Here is a 12,248-nt window from a genome sequence, read left to right on the forward strand (position 1 = left end):
GAGAAACAACTACAGAGCAACGGAAGGAAAAGGATGCATCAAGATGCAACGATGGTATGAATTTTGGGGGTTTTTGTTTCTCAGGAACGCATCAGTGAATGAGCTGCCACGTCATACAATAGATATGACAGCGATTCACGGTCAGTATATACCATGAGCCCTAGATCATTGACTTAGTACCTAGTACCACATGGTCTGAGGGCAAAGAGAAACGGTTCCAATATACCCCTGAACTAGCATCACGAGATGCTCACGTCTGGCACGTTCCTCGAGTAGATCCAGGGCATTCCTTGTATGACAGAAACAAGCTGGATCCAAGTCACAAGGTCCAGTTCTTTCATTTCGGAAGCTATTATTTGCATCAAGGTCGCATAGTCCTGGCCACTCGGTTCGCTGACACTGCAGAGAACCAGGAGCCAGAGACGAACAACCTGCAGGTCTGCACGGCAGTTCCATGGAGAATCAGCTTCTGCATCCTTTGATAGTATTCTGAGGAGCGATGTGATATGTGTTTGAGCAGTGCCGGGATAAGAGCGGCACCTTCGCTTCGTCTGTATGATCCAGATGATAGCCCCAAGCCGAAGTGACTTCAAGATCATTTCGAAAGGTGTATTAGACTGCGAAGGTTCCGATAGTTGTTGGTTTAACAAGTCATGCGCAATGGGATTCAAAAGGAGATTAATTTGCTCTCCATCACTCCAGATGGCATCGCCCTTAGTCATCTCGCCGGTCCGGAGGAATGTGGCAAGTGAATTCAAGTCTCCCATACATGCAAGAACCGCAAGAAAGCGCTCATCATACAATGCATAGCCGTCAAGGAGGCAAAAAAGCGGATCTGGGAGCGTACTCAGGCCTGGGCGAACAGATGCGTTCATCCTCATGGGTAGTGGAAATAAGGGTTTCGTGTTATGCAGAAGTGCTGCCGTGATGTCGACCCTGGAGGACCATTGAGTCGCTGATGAATTTAACGGTCCAAGTAGCAGGAGGACTTCGCACTTACCATGATACCATGAGGAATAGGTCCTGGTTATTCTCTACAGTAGAAATGCCGCCCCTGGCCTCAATCACCATCCAAATACCCCTGATGTGAACCATCGCTTGGTCGAAATCTAGGTTGGAAAACTAACATAATTTCAGTTACATGACCAAGAAGCATTACATATATGTACGGCACTTACATTGTAGCAGATCAGTGCCAGAACAGCACTAATAACGCTGTCTGATGTTGCCCAACTTGTATCAGAGCTTGCAAGTCTGGACTCGATACACTGAATTGTCATCAGTGAGCGCTCCAGCGCCATTGCCTTGAGTTCTAAAGATGATTGACGGTATAATGGGACAAGAACCTCTGGTGAACTAAAGATTTGCTGGTAGTGCTTCAGAAAGGCAGACTTCCTGAAGGCGAAAGGGGACCAAAACGTATTTGTCAAATACGCTGTATACCCAGGTTCAGTACGTCCAAGATACCTCGATGGATTATAACAGGACTTGGGTTCACTCACTGCCGCTCATCGCATTTTGCCCCGTGGTCATGATAAGAGTAAAACCGTATGCCGAGAACGAATCCTCTCCCCATTCCCTCTCGAAGACAGCGAATGCATACAACGTAGGTGTGCTCATTGTGACCTGGAACTTCTCGGGTGTTTTAAAAAGACCATGGTGTCTTCTCTTTGGACTTTCTTGTTTGCCTGTGTCCTTTTGTGCCTGCCATGTCAGGGTGACAAACCGGCGGTCCTTTGAAGGCTTTTGTCGGGCCCGGCCAATATCAAGCATAACATGCCGACGAGCCTCGGAATCAATTGACTTATGGCGACTTCTACGTGAATGGAAATCATTTTCATTGGTATTAATAAAGAGGAGTCGTTTCGTCTCCGAAGGCTTATCCATCCCTGTCATCGTGACACCACTAAACATGTGTCTGTCGCAAGACAAAGGGTCGGGGGAATTGGACTGAAGGAAACATGCAAACAGTGGTTTCAGTCAATTTAACGTCGGAGGCTAGATTCTAAGGTCATCAAAGCCAAACAAGGCCCACTGCAAGTTGAGTGTCTTTGTCTTGGGCGTCTGATTTCAAAGGCTCCGCGGAAGCTGACCAGATTGATAATCACACACAGGTTCCAAGCAATAGCGCAGAACATAGATCCTTACCTTTTCCCGTATACCATTTACCGTTTCAGGCATACGTACAAGTATTCTTACTACCTCTTTACCGTTTTTGATTTACCATTTCCCTTCTTTGGCAACTGACCAACTGCAATTGTGATCAAGTAGAAGGCTGTGACGCAGCAGATCCTCATCCTTCTAAGCCTCTTTTGTGATGCCATGAACCCTTTAGAGTACAAGAAGTTATGAAACATGATTTCTTTTGGTTATATGTAGGCAAGAATGATGAATGATGAATAATGATCTCGACTTGTGTACGCGGAATCTTTTAGAGGTGGGAGAATATGATGTGTATAAATATGAACCAAGAGCCGTCCGCAAAGGAGAAGCATCAGCATTTGACCTCTAATTATCATCATATATTTGCTCAGTTTTGGACCCTACATCACCATGTCAGCCGAGAATACGATCACTCTTTACTGCGAAGGCACTCCTAACCCACTCAAGATCTCCATTGCACTTGAGGAACTGGGCTTGAAGTACAATGTACGAACCCTAATCCCAAAACATTTATGTCTACTTCTCACGTAGTCTATATTTAGGCTCGTACAATCAAACTATTCGAACATGAACAGAAAGAGGAGTGGTTTCTTGACATCAACCCAAACGGTCGTATCCCAGCCATCGTCGACAAAGACGAGCATGGAAACGAACTCAAGATCTGGGAAAGTGGTGCCATCTTGCAGTATCTTGTGGAACGGTATGACAAGGACCACAAGATCTCGTATCCCCGTGGTACCAAAGAGTTCTGGCAGATGACGAGCTGGGTAAGCCCGATACCTACGAGTTACTCCTGAAGAGATATCTAATCGAAGCCACCATAGCTCTTTTGGCAAGTCAGTGGTCTCGGCCCTATGCAAGGCCAGGCAAACCACTTTGAGAGTGCGTTCAAAGTATTGAGGCAAGATAAAAAGGAGTAAATAATCTGATATACACAGTGTCTGCTTTTGGTGATTATCCCTATGCCCTGAACCGATACGTCAACGAAACGCGCCGCCTCTACCGAACGATGGACAAGGCCCTTGCAGAAAATCCATCTGGATATCTCGTGGGCGATCATCTCAGCGTCGCCGACATCGCCATTTGGCCATGGACTACCGCATACAGTAAGCATTTCACTCAGGGATTGTGTACATTCAGGCAGCTAATTTCCACCTGCAGAGTACAGTGGCCTCTCCCAGATTGACGAGTTTCCTCACGTCAAGAACTGGATGTACAGGCTACTTGAACGTCCTGGTTTTGAGAAAGGACGCAATGTGCCCACTCCTCATATTTACCTCCAGCTCAATGAGTTGCCCGACGAAGAGCTCAAGAAGCTGGGGAGGGAGAGATCGGGTTGGGTTCAGGAGGCTATGAAGCGTGATGCTGAGTGATGAGTGAGCCTTTTGGGAAGGGTTGGATAGATGAGATTCTACTTCAACATACTTTGTTCTGGGGTACATTCGGCAGAGAGAATATGTCACAGTTAATGCTGAAGAGTATGAGGAACTCATATTAGATGTAGTATTAAGAGCTATACGATCCTTCGTTTGCTAGCCCGATTTGTCTATTGTATCTCAAATACTCGCTGGTACTTTTCCATCTTCTTTCTAAATTGCATTCGCTAAATCAATCTCCTAGTCCTCCTTCTTTCGCTGAAATGGCTTCTTGATCAGATCAACCAACTTGCCCAACCCTCCAAAGATCGTTCCAAAGCCAAAGCTCCATCCCCGAACACGGACCGTGTAAATAAAGAAGTAAACGAGCATCCAGTTGGACACACAGAATGCTAGGAAGATGCCAAAATCTGCAGTATGTTAGTACATTGTGTCAATACGGCTTCGTTAGATCAGCATACCTCTCCACTTGTCACTCGCATCAATATTGAGTGACGCTAGATAATCGTTACCAGAAGACATTGGGCAGAACTCGCAAGCACTCGTGGCGTTGGGATTGAGGAGGTATCCTCCGGCGGAATCTGCAAATGCTCCTGCATATTCTTGACATGTTTGTCCTGGGGGAGCGTCAAACTTGGCAGTCTCTTCGGACGAACATTCCACTGGAGTGCCATCAAGAGTTGCTGCCAGAATGCCTCCAATCCAGTATGTAGAGGGGTTGGCGTAGTACATCCAGAACCTCCAGAAGACAGGAAGTGAGGCATATGGGCGAACAACACCGTTGAACAAGCCGAACATGACAAAGAAGAAGGGCAGGACCTAAGGCTATTAGTACAAAAAGATATATTATCGAGGGCAGAACTTGGGGCAGAACTAACATTGGAGATAACGGTGAAGCTGGGGGCAAAGGCGCAGATCCATTGTCCCCAGCTTGTCATGAAGAGGAAGATGAGAAGAGTCATCAGGAACGTATAGCCTGAAACAGAGCTCTCGGTCGGAAGTCCAGTGGGCCAGTACCACAACACAAAGTACAACACTGCTGACACTACGGCCGCTGGGATATCAGAAACAATGTTGGCAGTACAGAAAGCAAACCATCCGTAGATACGAGAAGGATATTCTCGGGCTTGCCAAAGCGCCATGTTGGTAAAAAACTTTGGGACGACACCATTGACGATGGTGGGGGGAACTGTCACGATCAAGAAGCATGTGAACATGCGGTTCTGCATGTCTTGCATCGTGTAGCCAAGTTTCCAGAAGGTGAAGCCATTGAAGATGCCAAAGATGACCGCAATGAAGAACTTTCCATAGATGTAAGAGGGGTCGCGCCAGTGTTGTCGGAACATACGCTTGGTCAACTCGACCGTCTGAAGCCAAGTTGGTGCTGCAAATTCAGAGTTCTCCTTGTTTGAAGAAGCTACCCCCTCGGTTGCGGAACTTCGAACTCGTTTGAGACCATCAATTTCTTCAAGCACTTTTTGAGCTTCCTCACTTTCGACCCACTCCTGATTCCAGTCAACTTTGGTGCCGTCAGGACGCCTGTGAGGTCGTGCAGCAGTCTCAAGAATGAATTCAGCGACGTTCTTGTTAGGAGGGCAGAGAGCACCGCGGTCTGAGAAGTACTTGATGACGTCTTCTCCGTTCTCACCCATAGAGCCAAAGTAGAATGTGTTACCTCCAGGGTTTAGAGCAAGGACCATATCAAACTGCTGAATAAGAACAGAGCTCGGCTGGTGAATGGTGCAGATGATCGCCTGACCAGCGCGGCTCAACTTTCGGAGGAAACGGACAATGGAGTAGGCAGACTGTGAGTCAAGACCAGAAGTGGGCTCATCAAGGAAGAGAAGCAGTGAAGGCTTGGCCGCCAATTCAACGCCGATGGTAAGACGCTTACGCTGTTCCACTCCGAGACACATGATAACGGCATCTTGTAGGTCATTGAGCTCCAGCAGGTCGATAATCTTGTCCACGTACGCAAGCTTGTCAGCACGGCTGACAGATTTGTCCTGTCGCAGGATGGCAGAGAACTCAATGGCCTCTCTCACGGTTTGGGTTGTATCGTGCAGGTCACCCTGAAGGCAGAATCCAGTGTTTCTCTGGAAGTCAGCGCCAAGAGATCGTCCATCGACAAGCATCTCGCCTGTAACGACCCCAATGCTTGTACGCTGGGAGAGAATGTTGAGAAGTGTGGTCTTGCCAGCACCCGAAGCTCCCATAAGGGCGACCATGACACCAGGCTTAGCGTATCCGCTGACCTTGTTCAGAAGTTTCTTCTCACCACCGAGATATGGAACTGTATACTCGATATCACGCCATGTGAATATAGACTCGCTGTCGGTAATTTGTTCCAAGGCTTCGTCTTCACTGCCGGGGCTGGGGTCGGCGACAACGCCGGAAGAGCTGCTGGTGCCATTTCCAACGACTTTCTCGTCATCGACTGGGGCTTCGGCTTTGCGTGCTTGTTCCTTAGCTTTGCGACTCTTCTTGAAGATCAGGGCACCACCACCACCTTGTGTGAAGCTGACCATCTCTGTTGCCAATACCGTGACGAGGATATAGAGAACAGCAAAAGCAATTACAACGCCAAAGTTTCGCCATAGGTTTGATCGGCTGTAGTTGTAGGTAGCCTGTAGATAATCGCTTCCCGAGACTGACTGCGCATTGACTGTAGCTCCGCTAATAGCACACCCCTGATATCCAGACTGGACTCCGGGTCCCTGAGGAACTAGCTGGGAGGGAGCACATTCCATAATTCTATCGGACAGCTCGTTGGTCAAGACAGCCTCAAAACTGTAGCTGATGGGGTTGATCCAGTACAACCAGCCGAACCAGATATAATCCTTCAACAACTGAGTCTTGGGGATGACATATCCGGTGTAAATGATGAGCAGGTTGAGAGAGATTCCCGAAAATCGCACAGCTGTGTCAATCTCTGGGGATAAACTGGCAAACATGCGATACAGGGCTGTGACCATGATGGTTGTGGTATAAACGAAGAGCATGTAGATCCAGAACTTTGATACATCTACATCAAGCCCAGTCATGAAGTACATGATAAGACCAAAGATGCACACCTGGACAGCGATAACAGGGAAGTCGAGCAGAACGCGAGCAAGGGAAACAGCAGAAGGACGATAGAAAGCATAGTCGTGGTGTCGGGCAACTACGGCGCGCCCCGACACAGCCTTCATGAGCTCAGAAAGCTGAAGCCAGCCCAAGAAGAGAATCGAGAAGAAGATGGTACCGCCACGACTGAAAGCACTTGCAGTATCCTCAGTCTGCCCGTAGAAGAGAGATCCAACAATGAAACCGTTGGAGATGATGATGAAGAGCTTTGTCCAGAGTGTTGTGGTATCGCCGAACAGGAGCCAAGCTTCTCGCTTGGTGCAAGCAAGCACTTGCCGAGGGAATGAGATGGTGTAAGGTGACTTGTCGGAGACGTGCTTTGACTTCGACTCCTGGACGGCCCCCTGGAACCTCTTGGCGTCTTGGTAGTCAGACTGGTGAAGAGCCTCCTTATATGCAGCAACATCAGCCAGGAGCTCTTGATAATGTGGTGAGTTCCTGAAAGCCGACTCAAGCTCTTCTGGTGTTCGGGGAGCGCGGTGTTCAAACCCGGGTCGGAAGCGTCGTTCGGCCGGATCGGTGACGGCAGTCAAGAAGTCTGCTGTCGTCTGTCGTTCGGGACATTCGAATCCAAGATCAATGAAATACTGCTTTGCCTTGTTGGCAGGTCCGGAGAAGATCTGTCGGCCTTGATCGATGACCAGAACCTTATCCATCAACTCGTAAATTCCCTCTCCCGCCTGGTACAAGGTTACGAGGGTGGTTCGGTTGCTAATATCTGTCATGATACGCAGAGATCGTGCGTAGTCGAGGGCGGTCGATGCGTCTAATCCTCGAGTAGAGTTATCCCATGCCATAACGGTAGACTTGGAGGCCAGTGTTTCTGCAATTGAAACTCGCTTTCGTTCACCGCCGGAGACACCTCGAGTGAAGTCATCACCAACCACGGTATCTCTTGTATGACTGATACCAAACATTTTCATGAGAGCATCCACGATAACCGGAATATCGGCCTTCTCCTTGATTTTTGTCTTGTTGGTAAGCGCAAAAGCGAGAGTCTTCCACACGCTCAGAGTAGCAAAGTGAACATCGTCTTCGCCGTTGTAGTTGACCTCGCCCCTGTAGTGCTTTTTCTGCTCAGCAGCAGAGATACCGCTGTACGAAACTTCTCCCTCGACGGCAGCATATGATTCGCGGTTGTTGCTGATAGCTTTGAGGAAGGTACTGCACCCAGCGCCAGGTCGCCCCAAGACGAGCATCATCTCGCCATCACGAACGCATCCGGTGAAGTCGTTAATGAGTGTTCGGGTTGGTGGCTTTCCAATCCGGATAGAAGGAAAGTATCTGGTGAGGACATTGTAGAGATCGGGGCCGAATGTACCAAGGATAGCATCGGGTACGGTTCGAACAAAAGTTGCTGTGCTTCCGACGCCTTTGACAGTGAGGTTCTCATACACAACACCAACTCTCTTCAAAGATCCTTCTTCCTCGGAGCGCTTTTCGAAATGGCCTTCTCGCATGAAGCGGCCGAGTTCGAAGCCCTCACTCTCTTCAGGGCCAGCTTCTACATCGGTCTTGGAACCATCATCGTCATCATGTTCATGTTCATGTTTCTCTGACCGAGCTCGAGCAGCAGTACTCGTCCGTCTACTCTGAGCTTTGCTTGCGTGCGTGTCTGTCGTTCTTGTCTTGTGTAGGCTCATCAAGTTGTGACGTAGAGACTCGAATTCTTGCATGGCCTCTTGAGCAGTGACATCTTCCTGTCCACGCTCACCCCATTTTCCTTCTTGGACGACACCTGATTCGGAGGAGCTGCTGCTTGTAGGATTATGTTGTCCACCTTCAACAGTTTGTTGAGAAATGGGTTGTTGTTGCTGTTGCCACATAGAAGATTGCGTGCGGCGAAGAGCATCGCCGTCTACTGTGTTTCCCAACATGTTGACGGCGATTGTACGAGATTAAAAAATAAATAAAGAAAAGCTGGGTAGTTTGTAGTTATTAGGGAACAGACTATGACGTGCAGCCGGTGAGCGGCACCGCGTTGATATTTGTATGCAGTTATTATCTCTGTAGGTCTGTCCTATCAAGTGTTTGGCTATGAAAGAAGAAAGACCGGTGAAGATAAGCTTCACAACGGAGAGCTGCAGGACAGGCAGGAGCTTTTGTAGCACGCAATGATGACTTCTCAACGCCTCAATCCTGAGAATAATTGTATTTATAATGACCCCTAGTTATGCCACCTTTTTTTTTCCCTCCGGGGTGACGTAAAGAGTGTCTCCGGTACGCTAAGGGAGATGGAAGGGATTTAGACGAAGAGTATCCAAAATAACCTGCTCAGTTGTTAACCGTAACAGGCAATAGTGTCAACCATTCTTCTCTGTCACTTCTCCAGAGCTCAGTTAGCGTGTGGATGTGCTGCAGACTGCTGAGCTCATGGAGTTTAGCTTGTTTCCGAATCTTTGTGCCTAACGTTATGGAGTTTGTGGAGTTGCTGACTCGGGATCTGAGATAAGGCCCCATAGATTTTACTTTAACAGATTCATGCCAAGTCGCAGATCCCTTCTCCCGGCCGGACATTGCAGCGTAATCCATCGGATTTTAGCGCCTCAAACTCTGAATTCCATCCATCTTTCACTGTTGCATTGTGTCATACACCTAAAGCTCGGGTACCTGAACCAGTGAACGCGTATAAGAGTCGTCTCCGGGCTTGTCGGATGCTTCCAGTATTACAAGAAAGTGGAACTGTTTACGCCGTAAGAGTCACAGTAATTTGCTCTGCTCTTTGTGAACTGTTTCTGAAATGAGAACATTGATGGATGGATGTTTTGTATTGGTAATCAAAGCGAGCAAACGGCTTGCCAAGACCGTTGTGGAACGTCGATTAACGCTACCAATGCAATGCACATAAGCACAGAGCCTCCCCCAACGTTATCGGTTAATAATGTGAGGGAAGAGGGACATTGTAGGGGTCCTCCACCATAGCTGCTAGAGCTCTCCAATATCCACATTCGTCCTCAAGGGAGCTGCCTCTGATTACAAAGTCAGCTTTGAATCGGACCCTTTTCACATGCTAAAGATAGCTCGTCCGTGAGTACTGGATGAAGTCGGTCGAATACTCGCTGTTGCAGGCATGCGCACAGCTCCCCAGACGTGGTGGTATGTACCAGTGCTGCATCAGTAAGACGGCATGCTAGCTACGTCTTGATTCAATCTAAGTGGTTCTTTTGCAGCCTTGCGCGTGTTACCGACTGGTCCATGCAATTTTAAGCCTAATGACTGAGGTTGCTTTTCACATCGTAAGTGAATCGAGTCCTTTCATGATACCGGACTGAAGGCTCATGAGTATGCGTACTTTTATTGTTCATAGTGCGTGTTTGAGAAGGGTTCAACAGCTTTGGGCACGTTTCTGGATTTACGCAAAGACTTAATGACATCTAGAGACCTAAGGCATATCTTCCTCGACTTATGTGCTGGTGACTCCTTGTTCAACGGTAGAGCTTGACCTGAGAACATTCAACAGCTGTGCTACAGCGTCCTACAGCTCTCGGTCTAATGACTCGCAATTGCAGCTAAAAAAAATATAAAAAATATATAAAAAAACATCTATGGTAATATTGCGTGATATGATTCGAATTGTATGAAATGAAGAATTCCCTGATGTCGGCCGAGGGCTCATTGTGAGAAGCTGCGGAGAACGTTAGATTTGGATTGTCGGCCAAACTGGCATCCAACTCTACGCAACGGGGATCAACGTTACTGTGCTATTCGGAGAATCAACTAGATAATTTCTTTGACTCTTGCTTCAACTATTCGGTAACTCTTTATGTTCTCCATCCTCCAGTGGTGTGATGTTACTGGTGACTCTAAGGTTGCTCAGTGAGTCACGCTTAAATAGAGCTATATATCTTAAAAGACTCGGAACTTTACATCAGGAAAGCAGTTTGGCGCAGTGGAAGCGCGCCGGGCTCATAACCCGGAGGTCACTGGATCGAAACCAGTAACTGCTAAAGATAGCTTTTTTTACTATAATTTTTCCAATTTCAAGCTTAGCATTATAAGCTGTATTTTTATAATTTCTTTTTAATAATAGTTTTATTGCTTATTAAAAAGTATAATAATTTTATAAATATATTTACTTTAAATAACGTGGTTGATAAGTGAGTGGGTCATGTTAAACCCACTAAGATAAGAGGCAGTGCGTTATCTGATAAGGAACCTCATTTCCCTATAGAGAAGGTTATGTGACTAAATTACCCCGCTTTTCAAGTTAGCCAGAATAGCAAAAATAACCTCAATCAAGCACCAATTCAATCAGCGGTTCAACAATTAAGAGTCTCAGAGTCGTACACAACTGTACAGCTGTAACTACCAATAACGAGTCGCTAATCGACAAAACGAACCGCTTTCGAAAGAAACCAATAACATCTATCCAACATGCCTCCATCGACCGGAAAAGGATACCTTCTAAATGGACCCGCTGACTGGGACTCCTTTGAGCAATCATACATTATGAAAGTCTCCGCTGAACGCGTCTACGAACTGGGAAGGCTCAATACCCCTGCTCAGTTCATAGACAAAAGGATCACAGAGCCAAGGAGGCCTGAGTTCAGCGACTACCTCGCGCGAGAGCAAAACGAAGCTCGTTCCCGCTCCACGAATTCCTCTCAGTCTACAGTCAGATCGTCGGATCCAGCCACATCGTACGTCGAACTTGTGCCTGAGGATCAAGAGGCATACAAGGCATCGATGGCAATATATAAGAGCGATCTTGATAGATATAATAAGCAAGCGGATGGAATCAGGAATGTCCTTAATTGGATGATTGAAAAGATCAATCCACACTACGTCGAAACATGCTCCCCTGCGATGAACGAATCCACACAGCATGACAATATTTCGATGTTCTATACGAACCTGAAAGCTGCGTGTGGGATCGACGATGCGCTAAGGAGAAAACAAGCTCGAAAACAGTATTTTGAGCTGCTAAAATTGGCTTCAAACAGTCGAACCAACTGGGAAGATTGGATTACCTCATGGGAAAAGGCAATGAGAATTGCAAAGCTCAGAGGGGTCGCAGAAGCACAACACTCAAATACATGGTTTGAGGATCTACAGCAGAATCTGGATGTTCAATTTAGGATATTCTTGCGAATTGAACAAGGACAGAATAAGGATGCAATTGAAGCAGGCACCTACCTTCCGCTAACTTTCTCTGCACAATTTCGCCAGGAAATTCAATCAATGAAGAGGAGAAGCGATCGCAATCCTAGAAATCAGGTGGCAAAAGGGAGCTTCAAAACCACGTTTCAAGACTCCTCCCCAGAAATAAGGAAGCGAAGCAGATCATCAACGGGAGAAACCAAGATAAGCCCAGGCAGAGAAGGATCAGCAAAACGACCTCGGGCTTCTATAGAGTTAGAATTGTGTATATTATGCGAGAAGAAGCACAAGAACGCCAACACGACATCTTGCTGGGTGGCGTTCCCTGAGAAGGCCCCAAAGAAATACCCTACATCACAACGTCAGCTTGATCTCTGGGAACAACGGCTTGAGGACAAGAAGGAAGTTCGAGAACTGTTTGAGAAACTCCAGCAGGAGAAACAAGACTCAAAAGAGAAGTCGGATTGACTATCGAGGTTTCAG

At 47.2% G+C, this 12,248-nt stretch overlaps 4 protein-coding genes, besides 1 other annotated feature; 2 read left to right on the forward strand and 2 right to left on the reverse strand.

Annotated features, from left to right (window-relative positions):
- Nucleotides 1–239: 239 nt before the first annotated feature.
- Nucleotides 240–1,896, reverse strand: FFUJ_02572 (uncharacterized protein; the record flags this gene model as incomplete). XM_023574319.1 has 4 exons in its annotated part: nt 240–936; nt 1,001–1,122; nt 1,179–1,435; nt 1,503–1,896. 4 exons carry the CDS (start codon nt 1,894–1,896, stop codon nt 240–242), a joined length of 1,470 nt encoding a protein of 489 aa, XP_023427697.1.
- Nucleotides 1,897–2,553: 657 nt separating this feature from the next.
- On the forward strand, nt 2,554–3,536 carry FFUJ_02573 (related to URE2-nitrogen catabolite repression regulator; the record flags this gene model as incomplete). XM_023574320.1 has 5 exons in its annotated part: nt 2,554–2,649; nt 2,706–2,930; nt 2,988–3,045; nt 3,102–3,269; nt 3,325–3,536. 5 exons carry the CDS (start codon nt 2,554–2,556, stop codon nt 3,534–3,536), a joined length of 759 nt encoding a protein of 252 aa, XP_023427698.1.
- Nucleotides 3,537–3,779: 243 nt separating this feature from the next.
- Nucleotides 3,780–8,542, reverse strand: FFUJ_02574 (probable ATP-binding multidrug cassette transport protein; the record flags this gene model as incomplete). XM_023574321.1 has 3 exons in its annotated part: nt 3,780–3,949; nt 4,001–4,358; nt 4,418–8,542. 3 exons carry the CDS (start codon nt 8,540–8,542, stop codon nt 3,780–3,782), a joined length of 4,653 nt encoding a protein of 1,550 aa, XP_023427699.1.
- A 1,998-nt stretch (nt 8,543–10,540) lies between these two features.
- Nucleotides 10,541–10,612, forward strand: a tRNA (tRNA-Met).
- A 427-nt stretch (nt 10,613–11,039) lies between these two features.
- On the forward strand, nt 11,040–12,233 carry FFUJ_02575 (uncharacterized protein; the record flags this gene model as incomplete). Its single annotated transcript, XM_023574322.1, has 1 exon — nt 11,040–12,233. The coding sequence occupies one exon, from the start codon at nt 11,040–11,042 to the stop codon at nt 12,231–12,233; it is 1,194 nt and encodes a 397-aa protein (XP_023428779.1).
- Between the last annotated feature and the right edge of the window lie 15 nt (nt 12,234–12,248).

This window comes from Fusarium fujikuroi, chromosome FFUJ_chr03 (genome assembly GCF_900079805.1).
Source record: "Fusarium fujikuroi IMI 58289 draft genome, chromosome FFUJ_chr03".
Classification (NCBI taxonomy): Eukaryota; Fungi; Ascomycota; class Sordariomycetes; order Hypocreales; family Nectriaceae; genus Fusarium; species Fusarium fujikuroi.